The sequence below is a fragment of the Aplidium turbinatum genome, chromosome 13 (assembly GCF_918807975.1).
Source record: "Aplidium turbinatum chromosome 13, kaAplTurb1.1, whole genome shotgun sequence".
NCBI lineage: Eukaryota > Metazoa > Chordata > Ascidiacea > Aplousobranchia > Polyclinidae > Aplidium > Aplidium turbinatum.
The window spans coordinates 7529328-7550849 of record NC_137484.1 but is presented as its reverse complement, the minus strand read 5'-3'; the positions used below and the strand labels follow the sequence as shown (position 1 = coordinate 7550849).

Below are 21522 nucleotides of genomic sequence, written 5' to 3'. Positions count from 1 at the left end.
TGACCAGTAGCCTACTTCACAAGAACACATCCTTTATTTTTTATGGTCATAGCGGAAAACCATATAATATCTCCGTGGAAAATTTGTAAGATAAAATTCCCGAATCCTTCGTATGTATGCGATGACACCGAGTGAAACACACTTTTGAAGAAGCCTCTTCACTAATTGTATTTCAAAAAAGGACAGCAGCACAGGCTGTTAAAAGAACGCGCAACACGTAGGCCTACGCACTAAAAAATTGACACCGCAGGACAGATTTATGGATAAAGGACTGAAATTTCGTCCGGTTGGTAGTTGGTACGCACAAAGCAGAGTAGTTTAGTGTTTGACCAACCTTCTCAAGCAACAATCGAAAAATAGCGAAACTAATGGAATATTTCAACACACGAGTAACTGGCATCTATGACGTAACAGTCAAAATATTGTAGTATAATTCCACACGAGGTAAATCGGAATGATGCAACATTTCATCATTTCCAGTAATGTTCTATGACGTAAGATGCCAGGTTAAATAGACTTTATCGCTTGAACGGTTTTATGTGTCGTTTCATCTGGGAAACGATTGTTTGTAACAACATCAAGTAATAAACGAATAGGCTGCATGAAAAAATTATAGCCTAAAAGTACAGTAAATTCTAAATGAAATAATAACAAGTTTAGGCTACCTACTTTAGTTGTGAACTGAAATATTTTAAACAAAAATTTCTCAATGGGAGGCCTTTTCCCCGTGTATTAGGCTATAACGCTGTTTCGGTGGTAGTTAGGCACATGAGCTACGGCCTTGCAGTAAATTCAATTTTTTTCTGAAAATAGATAACTTAACTGTCATACTCAGTCAAAACAGTATTTTTAGTACAAAATGTAGGCTACGACTAAAATGAGCGATTGTTCAATCAAAACAGCAACCAAATGTTCAAAAACTGTGCTTCACTGCTACGATTTCAGTTTGTAAGTGGTTTGTTTCCCACGTCACGCTTCATTGGTTGGCTGCTGGAACGGTCTATTAAATTGCTGCGACCACGCCATATTTTAAATTGATTATCCTGCTTTGGTATCATGAATGTTATAACGTCCGCGTTTTGTCGCTTCTACCTTTTTCTAGACCTCTGCTATGTTTGTCATATATTGTTTTTTCGCTGTGACAGTCAGAAATAAAAACAAACTGAACTGAACTGAAATTATATCAGGTTATTCTCCCCTCACCGTGGTCGTTACGTTTCACTGGTCTTGCAACCAATTTGTGAAAACCATTCATCCGTGCAAACAGCAATGCAATCCGTTGGTGCGACTACAACTTTTACAAGTAGGCCTTGGCGTTCGCGCCTTTTCATGAAATTTTGTGACTGTGCTTCGTATTTTGTTTTTTGTCGAATTAAAGTTTTTTATCGTATCGGGCCAACGCCCAGTGTTGAAAATTTGGCTTTCGCTCAGTGGTTGAAAATTTAGATTAAGTGACCGGGAAGCCAATCTTCCTGTTCATGTGTTTATTTTTTATTTACCTAGTTTAGATTACATTTTTTTCGGTAACTGTACTGGCAGGTTAGTGTCTCGCTTCCATTGAAGTTATTGTCCTCTCTTAGGCTAGGATAGTGATTATTTTCCGCTATGTTTAATTCTAGATATGGAGGCTAGCATAAAACTTGTGAAGTACAAATTCTTTTTGATTTTTAAACAATTGCTCTTAAAATTGTAAGAAAAGAAAAAAAAATTATAATAGGCTATTGCTCACATAGGCCTAACCAATAACATGGTGAAACGTGCATAACTTATTCAGTTTTATTTGGAATTTAAAGTCACTACAAGCTAATAGAGCAGTATCTTTTTTTATGAAAAATACACAGTCAGAAGATGTTTATTTGTGAAATTTGTTACCTGGTTTGAAAGATTTACATCAAAGGTTCTCAACCTAGTGTTCACAAATACCCAGAGGTTTATAATAAGATTTCAAGGAGTACTTGATGTATTTGCAACAAACAGACACAGCCTTCACACTCAAGTTTCATATATGCAGGTGAAATAAATGCTGTTATAAAGTGCTGGTTATATTCGTGATCCTACTGTATAAAGGCATTAAACTTTTAAATCAAACATTAATATGTTTTGAATTATCAATTTTAACGATGTTATTCTTTGATTTGGTGTCAGCTTACTAAGGGTTTGGCAGTTTGTTTTGTACCTTTGGGAGCATAGGTGTATGAGCCGGGGGTGCAGGGGGTGCAATTGCACCCCCAATCTGTCAAGAATTTGGGCAATTTTTCATATTTGGGCAAGATTTTACACCTATCTATCCTCCTTAGTCTTCAAAAGGAGAATTTTCGGAAGATTCAAATAAGGCAGTGGCTATTTGACCGGCTCCGGTCTTTGAATCTGAAACACTATTTGACCGGTCATGACGTCACTACATAAGCGCTTTTTTTTTTTCTCTTTCAAAGCAACAGACGAAAAGCGCCGATATAAGTTCTAACTTCAACACGTATTCTCCAACTCAGTCCGTGGCGCGTGCGATACGTCTCCGGCTGCCAATTTAGAGGGGATGAGTTCGATACCATCCGGAAGCATTCTTTTTTTTTCATTTTTTTTTATCTAAATTTTGACCCGAAGCGCATTTTTGTGGTCAATTTTTAATTTGAGTAGCCTACAGCCCATTTTTTATGTCTTTTCAAATGTGAGTAATACTGTTAGAGTTTTTTTAATTTGCTGGAATTTGAGAATTTCTCTTGGTAATTTTCCGATCGTCATAAGTGAACGTGTGTTGCCGAACGACCCTACATTTTTCTCTCAAGTTAGTTATATACAATACTTCTTTAAAAAATGGTTTTACCATTATCATTTCTTTTAAAAGAAGTATTGTATATAACTAACTTGAGAACTATACTTGAGAACTATTAACTAACTTGGACTGTAGGCTACTCAAATTAACAATTGACCACATAAATGCGCTTCGGGTCAATCAAAATTTAGATAAAAAAAAAATGAAAAAAAGAATGCTTCCGGATGGTATCGAACTCATCCCCTCTAGATTGGCAGCCGGAGACGTATCGCACGCGCCACGGACTGAGTTGAAGAATACGTGTTGAAGTTAGAACTTATATCGGCGCTTCTCGTCTGCTGCTTTGAAAGAGAAAAAGAAAAAAGCGCTTATGCAGTGACGTCATGACCGGTCAAATAGTGTTTCAGATTCAAAGACCGGAGCCGGTCAAATAGCCACTGCCTTCAAATAATGCCAACCAACAAAGCTTGAAGTTGATATTTGAATTCTACACCTTGGAACAGGATTTCCTGGAATCGGAATATCAACTTTTTCACCAACTCACTCGCAACAGAAAAATCAAAACTGCTGTAAATGTACAAAATTCCTAATTTCAAATGGGTTAGATAAAACTATGCCCCACTTTGCCAAAGCTACAAAAATTCTAGCAACAGTTCCTGCAACTTCATGTTCAGCTGAGAGATCTTTTTCCGGATTACGACGACTGAAGACATACGGTATCTGAGATCAACAATGGGCCAAACACGACTGTCAAACTTAGCTTTGTTGCACTTAGAAAGACCAACAACAAATAAAGTGGATGTCAATCGCATTGTAGATATATTTGGACAACAAAGTGGGCAAAACAAATACTTCTTTTGAATTTGTGTAGCCTATACCACCAGACTACCACTAATCAGTACTTTTTAGTTCAGTTTTGCAGTTTTAGAGCCATGTACCGGTAGTACTGCATTCTACTGGTTCGTTAGTGTAGTGTCAATTACTCGGAGATTCAATTGTCTTTTGATGAATTTGTTGTTGTGCAAATTTGCATAATGGTATAGGCTACCGTAGGGGAAGGTGGGGCAAGTTGTGCAACGGGGAAAGTTGTGCAAGTCCCCGTTTGAAAGGAAATAAATAGCGTAATGAATCTTTAACGCCATTATTATATATTACCTATAATGCCTTTGAAGCACGTGAATCGCAGTTATCAGTTTTTTGGGCAGGTCAGGCTTGATCAACGATATAAGGTGTTTAGGCCTTTAGGATCTAAATTCGGATGCAAACAAAATTTTGATTTTTTGGATGCACAGTAGAACTAGTCAAACTTTAGCAGTAGGGGTCAGTAGACATACGATGTAGTTGTATTTTCACAGGTAAAATTTTTTCGTACATTTGTTAATTTTCTTAAAATTTCTTGTTCTTTAAAAAAAGTGTGAATGGTGCGAGTTGTACAATTGATGACGGGGCAAGTTGTGCAACTGTTCCTGTAAACCGCCTTTGTTAATTTACAAATGTTCTAGCCTATTAGCCATTTTTACATAGTTTTAATGTCTTCCACGTGAATAAATGTAAAAAATGACTAGTGAATGAATGTAAAAATAGCTGATTTGTTAAATTGTCTGTACTTTTGCTGGCCGTAATATGTTGCTCAACTTGCCCCTAGTCAAAACAAACGATTTTTGTTGCTCAACTAACCCCATGTGCTACACAGCTTGCCCCATGGTCCTGCACAACTTGCCCCGGAAAAATAATTCGGGGCAAGTTGTGCAATCGTTACTTAAACTTGAATACAGTGCAAAATAATAAATAAAACCAACCAGTTTTTGTCTAAAAACTTGGCTTATTAGCATGTTTTTGAAATGCAATACTGTACTTGAGTCTTCGAAAAAGTTAGTGAAATAAAGAAATTACATTTAAAAAAAACCTGCTCAACTTGCCCCGCCTTCCCCTACTGATCATAGGCCGGTCCCACGAATTACCCATAAGTACCCATAAGCACCATAAGTACCCATAAGCCCCATAAGTCGCGTCGAATTACCCATAAGAACCCATAAGTCGCGTCGAATTACCCATACGCCCCATAAGTCGCGTCGAATTACCCATAAGCCCCATAAGTCGCGTCGAATTACCCATAAGCCCCATAAGTCGCGTCAAATTACCCATAAGCCCCATAAGTCGCGTCGAATTACCCATAGGCACCATAAGTAGCATTGAATTACCTAGAAGTAACGTCGAATTACCCATAAGCCTGTATAGTGTAGAGTGTAGTCTATAGCCGTCTAGAAGCCTAGTAGTCGGCTGCATAGCCGAGTGGTGAGGAGCACGGGCTGGGCGTTCCAAAATATAGTTTGACACCGCTCAAGAGCAGGACACTTGAAGGCATGCCTAAAGGTGGAAACAAAGATTGGCTTCGTTGCCTTCTCGTCCGCTTATGTGTAATCTGCAGTTTGCTGCAGCAGATGGAGTGTTTTGTCCGATAAAACACCTTAACATTGGACAATTTTCCCTATGAACCAGGTGACTGCAGCATAGCAATCGTTCTCGCACTCAGCCAGAGACTTAATTCTTGCTTTAAACTTGATAATTAAAGAAAAAAAATAATAATGGCAAGGGTGGGAATCAAACCCGTGTCACCAAATTCAATAGCCTTTGCCTTAACCACTCAGCCACGTAAGCGCTCGTGAAATCTTCGCTTAATTTGTTTATATGGGTAATGTTTCGAGAACGTTCACAATATTATCAGTTTAGTTTGTTTTTATTTCTGACCATCACAACGAAAAAACAATACACGACAAACTTAGCACAGATCTATAAAAGGTAGAAGCGACAAAACGCGGACGTTATAACGTGCACGATACCAAAGCCTGCAGATTACATATACGCTGACATGAGGCGTAAGTAATTCCACATTGCTTATGGGTAATTCGACGCAACTTATGGGGCATTTGGGTAATTCGACGCGACTTATGGGGCTTATGGGTAATTCGACGCGACTTATGGGGCTTATGGGTAATTCGACTCGCGTCAAATTACCCATAAGTCGCGTCGAATTACCCATAAGCAACGTGGAATTACTTACGCCTTCATGTCAGCGTATATGTAATCTGCAAGTCGCTGTTGCGACTTGCGATCGTGTCACTTAAACTGATTGTCCTGCTTTGGTATCATGCACGTTATAACGTCCGCGTTTTGTCTCTTCTACCTTTTATAGACCTCTGCTAAGTTTGTCGTATATTGTTTTTTCGTTGTGATGGTCAGAAATAAAAACAAACTAAACTGATAATATTGTGAACGTTCTCGAAACATTACCCATATAAACCAAATTAAGCGAAGATTTCACGAGCTCTTGCGTGGCTGAGTGGTTAAGGCAAAGGCTATTGAATTTGACGACACGGGTTTGATTCCCACCCTTGCCATTATTCTTTTTTTCTTTAATTATCAAGTTCAAAGCAAGAATTAAGTCTCTAGCTGAGTGCGAGAACGATTGCTATGCTGCAGTCACCTGGTTCATAGGTCTATAAAAGGTAGAAGCGACAAAACGCGGACGTTATAACGTGCATGATACCAAAGCAGGACAATCAGTACAAGTGACACGATCGCAAGTCGCAACAGCGACTTGCAGATTACATATACGCTGACATGAAAGCGTAAGTAATTCCACGTTGCTTATGGGTAATTCGACGCGACTTATGGGTAATTTGACGCGAGTCGAATTACCCATAAGCCCCATAAGTCGCGTCGAATTACCCATAAGCTCCATAAGTCACGTCGAATTACCCAAATGCCCCATAAGTCGCGTCGAATTACCCATAAGCAACGTGGAATTACTTACGCCTCATGTCAGCGTATATGTAATCTGCAGGCTTTGGTATTGTGCACGTTATAACGTCCGCGTTTTGTCGCTTCTACCTTTTATAGATCTGTGCTAAGTTTGTCGTGTATTGTTTTTTCGTTGTGATGGTCAGAAATAAAAACAAACTAAACTGATAATATTGTGAGCGTTCTCGAAACATTACCCATATAAACAAATTAAGCGAAAATTTCCCGAGCGCTTGCGTGGCTGAGTGGTTAAGGCAAAGGCTATTGAATTTGGTGACACGGGTTTGATTCCCACCCTTGCCATTATTATTTTTTTTCTTTAATTATCAAGTTCAAAGCAAGAATTAAGTCTCTAGCTGAGTGCGAGAACGATTGCTATGCTGCAGTCACCTGGTTCATAGGGAAAATTGCCCAATGTTAAGGTGTTTTATCGGACAAAACACTCCATCTGCTGCAGCAAACTGCAGATTACACATAAGCGGACGAGAAGGCAACGAAGCCAATCTTCGTGTCCACCTTTAGGCATGCCTTCAAGTGTCCTGCTCTTGAGCGGTGTCGAACTATATTTTGGAACGCCCAGCCCGTGCTCCTCACCACTCGGCTATGCAGCCGACTACTATAGGCTTCTAGACGGCTATAGACTACACTCTACACTATACAGGCTTATAGGTAATTCGACGTTACTTCTATGTAATTCAATGTTACTTATGGTGCCTATGGGTAATTCGACGCGACTTATGGGGCTTATGGGTAATTTGACGCGACTTATGGGGCTTATGGGTAATTCGACGCGACTTATGGGGCTTATGGGTAATTCGACGCGACTTATGGGGCTTATGGGTAATTCGACGCGACTTATGGGTAATTCGACGCGACTTATGGTGCTTATGGGTACTTATGGGGCTTATGGGTAATTCGTGGGACCCTCATAGGCTACCAGTGGCTTTGTGGAAGTCTTGTCAGTTGATGCCTTATGCTGTTTTTTTTTAAGGCTATATTATTGCTTTTTCTTACATGTGTAGTACTTTTGTTTAGGCCAGTTGATTATATTTGGGCAAGAATTCTTTTGCACCCCCAAAAAATATGCTTCCTGTACAGGCGTACACCTATGTTTGGGAGCACTTATTGGGAAAAAGGTTGAGAACCCTTGATGTTATTGTTGATGCATTTGTTAGTAAAGTTGGCTAAGTTTAAGTTTAAAAGTTGGATCAATTGCAGTTCAAAAAATTAAATGAGGCCGTTTACCAGGTATTTAGTTAAATAACGTGATATACGTTTTCCTGGTGCAAACTCTAGCCCCCTGAAGAAGTTAATCATGTCTGATTGATGAAACGTTGGAATAAAAGCAGATTATATCACCTCATACACCTTGTGATAGTTCGGCTTAGTTTGCACCAGAAGACCGTATATCATGTTATTTAATTGCAATTCAATTACACAGTCAAAACTTTTAATTACAAATACATTGTTGCAGGCCTTGAAATTCGTTTTTGTTGACGACGGACAAAAGTGTCCGGTCTGAGCAGCTATCTCGGCTGACAGATTAAGTCTCACGGTGGACACACCAGTTTTAACGTCGATTGTCATGCTTAATCACTTTATCTTGATATTTCTTCGCCATTTGAGAAGTATAGCTAATAGCTATACAGTTTAGAAGGCTTTAAATTTCAGCGAACTTCCACCGAACGAAGACATGGTGGCTTTCTGCGTCACGATGCTCTGGGCACGAGCCGGAAAACTTCTACAGCGTCTACTACAACGCTACTATTTTCTGCTGTGCAAAGTACCGGTATCACTAGGCTTTGTTCAGGTTTATTTTTGCAGGTCATGTGAGCGAAAGTGAATTTTCCCTGGGCTTTTTCTTACTGTAATACCAAAACTTAACAATTTTTGCTGCATCTTGCTGTAATAGCCTACTCGCATTTCTAATTTTGTAACCAATCTTTCCTTATCAATATTACTCGGAGATCAAAGCCAGACATTGTGACATAAGATTTGAACTAAGTTGCGCATGATTAGTGTAGAAGTACTGGTACTCCCATCGATTCTTAGCGAAGAATTCATCTTTGTTACGATGATTCAATGTCATCAATCGTTAACGCAACGTAACAATCAAAAGTTTTCCTGCTTGAATGGAAGCTAAGGGATACAGTATTCACATTTTCTAGATGCACGCTAGAATACGCGGGAAATTATATTCTCGCAACAATTGTTCATGCTATGCAATGACGATTTGTAAATTTGCAGCCTTAAAAACATTTTAAGGAAGGACAATTTGGACCAACTACTGGAGATGTTCTTCAGAAATACATATATCATCTTCAATTAAATCCTCGTAACCACCAGAGTGGGAAGCTTGCAGCTTGGGATACAGCAGTATGTCTAGCAAAAGTATGGCAGCCTGCTTGCATTCCACTGATGACAAAACAAAATTATTCGTTTGGTTGATGAATACAAGAAATACAAACATGCCAAAAAGGAATCTGCTGCCTTAATTAAATTTCGAGAAACACTGACAACACGATTTATGATATCTGCTAAGAATGCCGAAAATTAGGTAGATAAGGTAGAAGATATATATAGTTTCTTAAATTTTGCAATAATTTTGATCTTCTCAGCAGTACTTTGAACTATTGATTCCATATCACTTTCACTCAATCTATTAAAACAATCTCTAAATTTTGAAAAGAATGGATCATTTGGACCAGAAGTTGGCCCCAATTTACACCTTACTGCTGCTGACAAGATGAGTTCAAGGATGTGGTGCTGACACGCAAACCAAAACAGTGATTTTCCATAAAGATCTCCAAGTAGATATTAGCACCATTTTCACTGCCGGTATTTGCACTTGTTGTATCAAATAAGAGACCAACAACATTCTCTTCGATCTTCCACTCTTGCAAGAGCAATAAAACGCTTTGTGCTATATGTTTTCCAGTGTCTTCTGAAATTAGAATGTCACCTAGCAACTTCTCCTTGTGCCATACTCCTGTGACACAGACAGCTAAAAACTCATGCATTTGTCCCCTTTGTTTTCTTCGCTTCTCATCGAAGTGGACTACCAGATGTTCAGGGAAGATAAATTAGTCTTTTATGGTAGCAGCAGATTCAAGTTCATCGTGTTATCAGTTTTTCTCGAAATTTAATTGAGGCAGCAGATTCCTTTTTGGCATGTTTGTATTTCTTGTATTCATCAACCAAACGAATAATTTTGTTTTGGATATTTTGTTTTGTCATCAGTGGAATGCAAGCAGGCTGCCATACTTTTGCTAGACATACTGCTGTATCCCAAGCTGCAAGCTTCCCACTCTGGTGGTTACGAGGATTTAATTGAAGATGATATATGTATTTCTGAAGAACATCTCCAGTAGTCAGGGTTGTCGCTATTTTACCCGACCCAAAAAAACCCTGGTGGGTTTTTTTAAAAAAACCCACTTAAAAAAACCAAAAAAACCCATAAAAAAACCCAGAGCATCATATTTGTCCAGTTTTTATTAGAAAATTAAAAAAATGAACAAAAACACTACAAGGTACTTAAAACAAACTTTAAAAATTAGGACTTAAGGATGTGATTGTGAAGTAAATTTCCAGGAATAAACTGAAAACGCAGTGGATATTGTACAGTACACAAAAATCAAGTAACGCCACTTTGTGTATACTACACTAAAACTCATTTATGCAAGAAAGCCTTATAGTTAAACTGGTGAAAGTACTACTCTACTGTAGTCTGTATATATGATGTGAAATGCAATTTAGGAGGCTATTTACCAATTACAGATTCTGGATTCTAACGCATGGCTGTTTCAGAGCATTTGCCTAAATGGCCATTGGCCACGCAATCGCTCAATTGCTTATCCATTGCTATATATATATATATATATATATATATATATAATAAATAAATAATATTTAAACATGATGGCATAAATGCTCCTTGCCTTCATATCTCAAGCAAATGATGCAATAATGTAATTTCTACCACGGTAGCATCAACTTGGTATAGAAATTAGTGGATGATGCAACATCCAACTTGATCTTGAAATTAATGGATGATGCAACATTCAAGCAACAACAAACCTAGTGCATTATTTTATTGAGTTATGCAAGCATGTACTGTGAGTGAAAGGCACTTCATTCGTAAAAAGTAGTTTTGAGGTGAAATAAGCATGAATCTATCTTTTTTTGCGTCTTTTTTAAAAAAAACCAAAAAAACCCGGTTTTTTTTAAAAAAAAACCCGGGCGGGTTGGGCTTTTTTAAAAAAACCCGGGTTTTTCTCAACCCTGCCAGTAGTTGGTGCAAATTGTCCTTCCTTAAAATGTTTTAAAGGCTGCAAATTACCAAGCAAACCCCCATTGTTCATTTTACTCTTCCTCAGCTCCATGATGGATAAATGAATACACACGGAATATTAGACAGAAGTGTATACAATACGTTATACATACAGGTAGAATATGCTAACTGATCAATAGTGAAACCTGAAATGCATCACAGAAGGATAACATTAAGTTCAGCTGACTTAATCCATTTTTTTCCACATGATTTAGATGCATAGACTACATTATGCTGGGTGAGAGATGCTATTGAAATTGTGGCGGACCGTGACCATCTTGCACTTGATCAGAGCTCTTTCCGAGCAATGAAGCGTGTATTTTAACATCAAGTGCAATGGTTACCCAGATGTAAGCTACATTGAGATGATCGGTTCCACGTTATACTGTATATGACTCCAGGCATTTAACGTTTGTGGTGCCTAAGGAATACATCTCATTGTAGGAATGAAGCGACTGCGACAAAATCATTCATGCATGACTGTTCGTATCAATTTTTTAATAACTTTTCTTCTGTTGCTCTGAGACACTTTTTAATATATTTTTTGAACTCCTTACCCCCAAAAACCCCTTGACAGCAACTTTCACTATTTTTCTAGTATCATTTGGCAATAAATTAACAAAAATCAGTCATGCGTGACTGCATAATCTGGGTACTTAAACGGTCATAACTCTGGTACCGATTGTCCAATTTTAATAAATTTTTTTTTTAATTCTTCAGCTGAAGAAGTGCTTTCAGATAATCTAGATATCAACATACTAGGTTAAAAGTAAAGGGGTTTTAAAGGGGAATTTTGTAGTTTTTATGAAAATTTGTTGCTAAGCAACAGCGAATAACTTCCAAGAAGTTGATCGAAAAAAATTTTTATGCATATTTTTGAAATTAGCATTGAAACCCCATGCAGAAAAGTCACAATATAGAAGAAAACAGAAGAAAGTCCGGGGATTGGGGAGGTCTATTGAGGATTCAAACACAATTACGAGTAAAACATTGAAATGCCTGGTCAACGTAATCAAACCGTAAAAAGCCCAAAATGTAGATATTAATCTCATGTTCAGCTGTTTTCTTCATCTTCAGTGCTTCAATCTTCATCTTCAGTGCTGTTTCATAAACGTGTGGTTTGATAAGAATTTCATCTGTGACAAGTTTTGTGGATTTGTAACTTCAAGTATGACAAACAATGTGGAATCACCAGCAGTGACAAAGTTTCGTGAATATCTTCGTATCCAGACAGTGCATCCTAAACCGGACTATGGTAAAGACTTTCAGTGAGAAATAGCCTATATTGAAATATGCAGTTATATCTATTATTGTGAAGTGTTTCAACATGGACTTTACTAACTGCAAACTACTTACCTATTTTTTCTGTCAGACAATATGTTGTTGAGGGATTTCAATTATTTTTTCGTTGTTTTTATGAGCAAAATCTCATTATTTTATATGACAAGAAGCCATTATAATACAACCACTATGTTATAAATAAGGCAGAAACTGTTAGTTGAAATTTTGTTTTATCTTTTACAACCCACAATGTGAGTAGGACTAAAATGTTATACTAAATTCTATGATGAAGAAATAAATAAGTTTCAATTAAAACTCTACTTTCTTATGCTTGTGGAGTCAAAAACTAATAAATCTCTCAATGCTTTGAGTATTCTTAGTTGTTCCATTGAAAGTGGATACTACTTCAGTTTATGTTTGTTGGTGCTTATATGTTAACTTATTGTATGCCGCATAATATTTAACAGCCAAAGCTATTGTCTTCCTTGAGGAGTACGGACGAAGTGTTGGTTTGGATGTGAAACGAGTAAAGGTAAACTTACATCATTTGAGGGTTAGCGCTTGGGTTATATGCAATACGTTGTTGCTATTTGATAAATGCGATGAACTTTTTTATCATAAAATTAAGGAATCAGTTCATTTTTTTGTATTTCTAACTTACATATGCAATAGGTGAGAAGTACAATGCCTGCAAAATAGTACGGCTAATACGTCTTACTCATTGTCAATAGGGCTGCACAGATGAGTATGACACAGTGCTCATGACCTGGCGTGGAAGAGATTCAACATTGCCGTGTATTCTTCTTACGTCACACACAGACGTTGTTCCTGTCTATGAGGTGCCAAAAATATTTTGTTGTATTATAATTACTAAGTCATGGTGTCTAAATTATCAATTGGGATTGTTTATGCTATGACCTGTAACTTTTTTTATCAGGTTATACTGTCTGAAATTTACTGTGTTTCAAGTGCAAGCAATAAAAGCATTTATCTTTCTTAGGATCAGTCTTATTTCCTACAGGTTGATGTCAATGTCATTCAACCACCAACTGTATAAGCTTAGAATACCCGTTTGTCAATTTCTTTCAACCTATCGTGACAATCCCATACTAGTATGTGTTTGGTAAGTTTTGTTCAATTTTTCACGTTTTTCATCTCAGGAGCATTGGACACATGACCCATTTGCTGCTGTGAAAGAAAAGAATGGTGATATCTTTGCCCGCGGCACTCAAGACATGAAATGTGTTGGAATCCAATATTTAGAAGCCATACGAAAGCTCAAACAGAAAGGATGCCAATTTGACCGGGACATTCATGTGACTTTTGTTCCTGGTAAGTATGAAATCAAATTTCATTCATCTTTCTTGTCAATTATTTGACACCCTGCTTCCCAGACATCAAAATTGGCATCAATATAAAAATGACAGATTTTGCTGTCTGGGTTCGTGCCCTATTTGTCTTGGTGTCATTGTGCTTGCTTTATGTAGTTTCATATCAACTTCATGTTTATTTTAGAGACAATTAGTCACACGTCTCACGATATGTTGCAAGCCTTTTCAGTACAACTTGGATGCAGTTGAAATGCATCTTGTGCCATCAGCGCATGGATTGGTTGCCTTTGCCCTCAGGTTGCATGCGGTTACCAGCTATCCCACAACCGTTGCTGTAAACAAATCGGCAGACCAACAAAATCGGTGCTCTGGCAGTTCCCTGCCAACAATGGCATGACTTCACGACTTTTGATCTGCTTTCTGTCACAGGTGTATGGTGTAAAATGTCATTAGTAAAAATGGCGTTTGCTTTGATGCCAATAGACTTCTGACGACTTGGATCAGGCTTGATATGCATATTCAAATCTTCAGCCGTTCGAATATGCCAACAAACATATCCACAGAATTTTATAGTTTAAAATGAATTACCGTTAATGAAATGATTGTAAGCACAGTTGCAAATACGATAAGACTTTTACCATAAATTCTTGAAGTTGTATTTGAAAATCACTATACGTTTAACCAAAAAATAAAGAGCCCAAAATGTAGATAGGCCTACTAAGCTTATGTTTAGCAAACGTTTCGATAACTAAACTGTCTTCATCTTCAACGCTATAAGTCAGAAGTGACGAACTCGCGGGCCGCATGCGGCCCGTCAAAGAATTTTGTGCGGCCCGCAAAGCAAACGCTTCGAAAATTAAACTGTCTTCATTATCAATGCAAGTACTGTTGCTCTATCCTTTTTGCTCAAGTTGATTTGTTTTTATTTTTTACTGTTGTATGTTTCAATTCTGCGTAAGATAATTTCAACGGTGTGGGTTTTATTACTTTCATCTGCCGTTTGTTACTTTTTATGAATAATATCTTGAGTCGCTTCTAAAAGATTCATAGTAGGTTACGATTAAAAAGTTGTGTGGCCCGATAACTCATGTGTAATTGACAAAGTGGCCCGCGACCGCAAAAAGGTTCGTCACCCCTGATATAAGTGTAACATTAAATGTTACATTTGTAGCATTGAAGATAAAGACAGTGAAGTTTTGCATGAGGTTAGTATCTACATTTTGGACTGTTTATGTGTTGATTAGATTAACCAGGCGTTCCAACCATTTTGCTACTATAATTTTTTTTCACAAAAGCGTTATTTAAATGACGTTGTTAAATGTTTAAATGACTTTTTAACGTATCAAGATCAACGTAGGCTCATCATCATCATCATTAAGTTCCTTCCTCTCGTCGAGGGTTGGAGGAAATGAGACGCCAAGTTTCTCTGTTGTAAGATTTTTCTACTGCAGTTTTGTAGTTAAGTCCTGACCAGTCTTCAATATCATTAGTCCAAATTCTTGGTGGTCTGCCCCTATTTCGTTTGCCGTTCATTTTTTCTTCTAGTAGTTTTCTTTGAATAGAATTATTGCGAATCATGTGGCCAAAATATTTCAATTTTCTTGATTTAATTGTTTGTAGAACTTCCATGTTGGTTTGTATTCTGGTTAGTACATCTTTGTTTGTGATTTTATCCTTCTATGAAGTTTTAAGCATTCTTCTCTCAATCCACATTTCAAATGCCTCAAGTCGTTTAACCATCTGTGATGACAGTGTCCATGTTTCTGCATTGTAGAGTAGCGTAGTCCATATATAGCATTTCGCAATTCGTTTTCGAGTGTTGATGCCAATTTTGCGTGTTGTTGATGTCTTTTTCATTTTTACGAAGTTGTTTCTTGCTATTTCTATTCGTCTCAATATTTCCGTATCGCATCTGCCATTTTCAGTTATTGTGTGTCCCAGATAGGTAAAGCTTTTGACTTGCTCGACCAGCATTCCGTCAATAGTAATATTTAAACTTGGTACATTTTCTTTACTTGTAATAATCGTAATAAACGTAGGCTACGACATGGTAATATATTTGTTTTCAGACGAAGAAATTGGAAGCGTGAAAGGAATGGGCGCGTTCATGGAATCCGATGAATTCAAATCCATGAACCTTGGAATAGCTCTTGATGAGGGACTGGCAAGCCCTGGGAATAATTATGTGGCTTTTTACGGGGAAAGGTCTCCCTGGTGTGAGTATCTTTGTCAAACTATCTTAAGATTTATTGTTTTTTATCTTCGGATTTAAAAAACTGTTTGTTTTTTATGCAAAATATCTTTCGAACTTCAAAACTAAAACGTGACAAAGAGTTTTATCGTTTTTGTGCTAAATGCAATCAATGCTCATGCAATACTAAAATAATTAATTGCAGCATTTTTGATGTTCCGATGTTTTTCCTCGCGCAGGGTTCAGAGTGGTATGCCGAGGCAATCCCGGCCACGGCAGCAGGTTCATTGAAAACACCGCAGCAGAGAAGATGGTACGTCGAATAAAGTGATATCGATTGTGAAGATGAAAAATATCATAAACAGTTATATTTGTGAGGTTGTAATAAAATTATTTTCTTGTGTTTGTGATTTTTTTAATCGTTTGAGCTAAATTGCAACAAAAGTATGTGCAGCAACAGCCATTATGAAAAACTTCATTAAAGTTAATTTGGTTTCAGTCTTCGAAATTAGCATATTTTTACTTCGGCAAAAACGTTGCCGAGGCCAAACGGCAAAAGTTGAAATTGCCTCGGCAATTGCTGTGAACGTTTATTACGAAAAAATTGTAGGCTACCACAACATGTAAAACGAGAAGCGAAAAATACAATAGAGTAGTCTATCAAGACCGCATTATTTGATTTGTTGTGATGTAATAATACCAAAAGTAGCGATAAAGCGAGCAACGCGATACCCACGCTGTTACGATAATTCATGTTAAATAACTCACGGTGAGGAAATATGTTAATTTTGGGTTGATTCAACGTTCGAGTCAGCACAAATCGATTTAATTTTCCCGACTGGTTGTATTGCGTAACAACAATGCCCAATAAGAAATGACGACGACGACGTCATTTCTTAAGACGCTTGAAGCTTAAGCTTGAAGACGCAAAACTGCCCGTTCATGAACGCGCGATGTCATATGATCGGAAGCATTACTTTTCTTTACTGCCGAAGTACCATTTATCCAATTTTGTACTACTTTTTTAACTGGGCCCCGTAGCTTTTCTAATTCCGATTTGTTTCCGTCATAAAATTCTTTACAAATTTTGCAAAATACTGCACTAACTTTTCCTTCTGTTTCATAACCTATAGCAGGTAAATTCCACTGTTGCCACTCTCTTGTCATGGAAAAGTACTAGATTTGACTGAAAAAAACACTAGATTCACAAAAAAAACACTAGAATCATAAATACACGATCATTTACATGCACAATGTACAAAAATGACAGCCAATGGCGTTAGTGAGTGCTAAAAGTCCTTAAAATTTCAAAATAGAACTGAATTTCTTTGAAAGTGAGAGCCCTAAAGTCATAGCCGTAGGGGAGTAAAACATTTTGGGGGGGCGAACAAAATTTGGCCTTTGCAAATATATTGTCAAAAACGCAGTATTACACACAATCATCTTTGTGGTAGTGTAGTCTAAGAACTCCACACTCATCAAATGTAAGCTGACGAAATGCAAGCCTACTATAAGGTAGGCTACGCTACCTACTTTAGTCTACTTTGAACACTTTTCACAGTCATTTGTGTGTATTTTTTAAAGTATTTATGCTAAATATCTCAAATTTGGTCATCATTGGGTGTAACTAAACAAAAAACTCGAGTCCACTTTGAAAAGCACTACAAACACATTGATGCAGCCAAACAACAATAGGTGAGGGCTACTTTGAACACTGTCCAAACTTATGCACACCAACATAGCGGTAAATCGCTAAAAAAACACTAGATAGCAGAAAAAAACACTAGAACACTAGATGCAACCCAAAAACACTAGATCTAGTGGAAAAACACTAGGAGTGGCAACACTGGTAAATTCCACTTTTTAACTGTATCTTCCTTTACCATGATTTATATTGGCAATGACACTGGTAAAGAACAAGCATTCGATGAAAGAATAACTTATTGCGTAACAATTAAGCCAGTATTTATAAGGTTGCAAACTTTTTTTTATAGTTTACATGAGCATTGTCAGCGCATAAAATTGCACCTGTTGTTACGCAACCAGACATCTATCACAAACCGCAATTAACAAAGCTCACTCTAAAGCAGGGGTTCTTAACCTTTTTTCCCTTATTACCCATTTCTGTCCAGATCAAAGTCCCATTACCCAAAATCTAATTTTATCTATTTTACCATATTAAAAATATAAAACAGCGTTGTTCAGCAAAAACAACATTTAATGTAAAGAACGGCATCAATAGTTTCAGTGAGACATTTGCGCTTTTTTTGTGTACAATCGATGCAATATTGGGTTTGATTTTGGATACTGCACAAAGCAAATCTGACTTCTGATCTAACAGCTTGTTTCGAAATTTGACTTCAAAGCAACAACACTTGAAAATGCTGATTCACAGAGATAAGTGGAAGGAAACATAGTCAACGGTTTCGCACAACTTTTGGATATGCTTTCCCCATCATTCCCCAGAATTTTCCCAAGCTTTCATCTTCAAAAGAATATAGCTCGCTCGTCTCAACACTACCTCTAAATGTACACTATTTACACTGTATAAACTACTTCAAACAACTGCTAACAGCAACGCAGCCATCAAGTTTGCTCATAAAACAACTGTAAATGAACACAAAAATGAAATACATAAAACCGGCAACAAAAATGATGCGAAAAATAAATCACTATGACGAAACAATTCTAAAAATCATAAAATATCACTGTGCTTGTTTGGTTGTTTTGAACGGACTCAAAACATCAAAAAAAAGTTTAAGTGATAAAGCAACTTTACCACTTACAACTGTGACATTGTTTGTTACACCTAAAATTCTAAATATTCTGGTTCAGCTGATTACCCACCTGCTATCCTGAAATTACCCACATGTGGGTAATTACCCATAGGTTAAGAACCACTGCTCTAAAGGTTAATGCGTTAACCTATTACTTACATGTATTCGACGTCTGTTGATGTCGTGTGGTTCGTTGTGAAAGCGGCGCGATCGTTTCTGATACAGCTGGACGAGATAACGGAAGGCGAAGCGCAATAAGGAGAAATGCTTACAATAATTTGACGTCTACTGGCGTTGAATCAATGCAAATAGGGTGATGTTTCTATAAAAGATTCAGTTCTCCCAGCTGGGCACGTGTCTAAGCGCCGGCGAAGTAGAAAGTAACCCAAATAAAAACATCAAGCAATAGTAAGATTGAATCAACCTCCTAGTCTGGTGTGGTCTAAGAAAATTAGGGTTATTTTTGTAATCTTGTGGTCCTCACAAGCGCTCGTGTGGCCTCGGCATTTCTATTGCCGAGGCTAATGTGCCATTCATGCATCTGCCTCGGCAATCACCTCGGCAATTGCCGAGGCTAATTTCGAAGACTGGGTTTTGATTTTCAGCGTAAAGTGTTAAATCTTTTCCTCGACTATCGCGCCAGTCAGGAGGCTCTCCTTAACTCATCCTGCCAACCTCTGGGAGAAGTCACCTCTCTCAACTTAACCAAGCTGGAAGTCAGTATTGTCTGATCAGCGCAGTATTTCTTCCGCAATGTGAGCTATTTATTGTGCAATTTGGCCGTTTCTTACTAAGCGAATGTGACTTCATCTTCACGAAAGTTACTGAATAGCAAGATCTTAACTTTGTAAAATCTTAAATAAGCGAAATATAACTTTGGAAAATCTTAAATAAGCTGACATGAACAAAGCAAGTTAAAGCCGTGGTGTGTTCCTCGCCAGGTGTGTTTAACTGTTCTAAAGAATTGCTGTAGAAGAAAATTCTTAGCTTCAACGTCCCAGACAGCTCTATAGACGTTGAATCAATGTAGAAATAATGGGTTTTGCTGTCTGGGGTAAAATTGGTATTGCCAAGCCAAGTGTGTGACTTAGCATCACATTTTGTTCAGTACTCGAGTCGAAAAGATAATTGTTTTACCCAATTAGGTGTTGCCTTTCTCTTCCAGGGTGGAATAGCCGTGAACATTGTTCCCGCTGACCTGACCGCAACGTTCGATGTTCGAATTCCACCAAGTGTGAATTTGAAGGTATTTGATGTATTTTTGATAGCAACTAAGACTAAGTATGACCGCTTTTCAATTCGAATATTACTTTTACATTTATAAGCTAGCACACATTTTCAAGAGCACAATCACATGTCGCCACTCATTGTGAATTGTCCATAAATTCTGGTGAACAAAGTTGATTGAAATGCAAAAAAAAAAGATTTCACACCTCAGCCAGCAAAGATTACCATTTATACATTGTTTCAATGTCAATCGATGTTAAACTGATGTAAAAAAAAGGCAAATTTGCATCCTCGGTCGACTTCTTTCATGCACAATCGAACCTGTATTAGATTCGTACGGTAGTAAGCATTATGACCTCTTCGTAGTCACTAGTTGTGGGTTCGACACCCGGTCAAGCCACACCAAAGACATTACAGAGCTCGCAGTACGTTTCTTCGTCGCCATCTCCAACCCGCCAGTGTGGAGATATATTTTTAACTAAAGTTTCATTGTTTGGCTTTGAACGTAACAATTCCCTTCTTATTTTCTTAAAGTTTTGTTGCAAAAATACCACAAACCAACGTCTCTTTCCAACAGGAGTTCGAAGAGAAGTTACTTGGTTGGTGCAAGCAAGCCGGTGATGATGTCACGATTGAGTATGTGGAGGTGAGCGCTTGTGCTGTCCCAGCAACAAGTAAACCAATTTTACATAGATTCCACCCAATGCAGACGTTGAACAAATGTAGAAAACGGTTGATTTGCTTTCTGTGGTGTTTGTTCAAACGAGAAAGTCGTATCTGGTGACACAACATGTTTTTCAAAGTTTTCTTTTTTTCTCTTTCAGAAAAACGTGGATCAAAGCGTCACTCCAACTGACCAGAGCAACCCCTGGTGGACAGCCTTCACATCGGCGATTGAGAAACGGTCGGTTGGTTTCACTCTTCTTGTCATGTTTCAACTACTCTCATGGTCACAATAATTTTTTTTTCAATTTGTCTGACTTGTACATAAAATTGATTGAGAAGCCCTATCTCGATTTTTCTTGAACTCCTTGCCTGAGCAAAATCATTCAATACGGTTTTTTAAACTTTTACCTACTTTCACGCAGGGGTGTCGAGTTGAAGGTGGAAGTATTTTCTGCCGCTACTGACAGTAGACTGCTGAGAAAGGTGGGCAGCCTAAACACAAATAGCATAATTTTGTTGCTTGGTCAAAAATTATTTTCTGTGTTACCTTTTCAAAAAAAAAAGTTGCAGAATATATTTTAAAAACAGTTGTTGAGTGCGCGTTACCTAGTTGCCATAACAACGATAAGAATAGCGCCGATTTTACATAATACAAGATCATGGTATATTCCTATATTGATTGCTCGTGATCCGACATCTTGTAAACTTATCCTCCTCTTCCTCCAGGCTGGCTACTACGCGATCGGTTTCAGTCCGATGCGGAACACTCCCATCCTCCTCCATGATCACAACGAGTTCTTAAATGAGAAGATCTTCTTGGAAGGCATCGATGTCTACTGTGACATCATCCCAGCATTGGCCAACATGAAACAATAAATACATTTGATTTCCGTCATACAATTTACCAAACATATGTTAATTTAAACTTTTTGTTTATACCCGGCAGCAAAATCCGTCATTTTTACATTGATTCAACGTCTGCAGACGTTGAATCAATGTAAAATGACGGATTTTGTTGTCTGGGCATCATACGCTCATGGGTACATGCTGTTCATATTTTTTGTCTTTATGCAATCAATCAATCTAGCAGTTACTTTGTGAGTGGCTCGTTGATAATGTTTTTTGTTGGTAATTTGCTTTGCTTTGTT

At 37.7% G+C, this 21522-nt stretch overlaps 1 protein-coding gene across 1 annotated transcript; it reads left to right on the top strand.

Annotated features, from left to right (window-relative positions):
- Window positions 1-12004: 12004 nt before the first annotated feature.
- LOC145782545 (aminoacylase-1-like) lies at window positions 12005-21265 on the top strand. Its single transcript, XM_082594353.1, has 12 exons — window positions 12005-12156; window positions 12650-12714; window positions 12914-13021; window positions 13343-13514; window positions 15583-15729; window positions 15944-16017; window positions 19087-19197; window positions 19647-19727; window positions 20286-20354; window positions 20533-20612; window positions 20797-20857; window positions 21101-21265. The coding sequence occupies exons 1-12, from the start codon at window positions 12072-12074 to the stop codon at window positions 21248-21250; spliced, it is 1203 nt and encodes a 400-aa protein (XP_082450479.1). The 5' UTR covers window positions 12005-12071; the 3' UTR covers window positions 21251-21265.
- Window positions 21266-21522: the final 257 nt, after the last annotated feature.

What these genes read in the sequence shown, in the direction of transcription:
- LOC145782545 (XM_082594353.1), top strand. Translation starts at nt 12,072, where the DNA reads ATGACAAACAATGTGGAATCACCAGCAGTGACAAAGTTTCGTGAATAT. An exon ending in ACACCGCAGCAGAGAAGATG is followed by an intron (nt 16,018 to 19,086) that starts GTACGTCGAATA and finishes TTTGATTTTCAG; the next exon opens with CGTAAAGTGTTAAATCTTTT. An exon ending in TCACGATTGAGTATGTGGAG is followed by an intron (nt 20,355 to 20,532) that starts GTGAGCGCTTGT and finishes TTTCTCTTTCAG; the next exon opens with AAAAACGTGGATCAAAGCGT.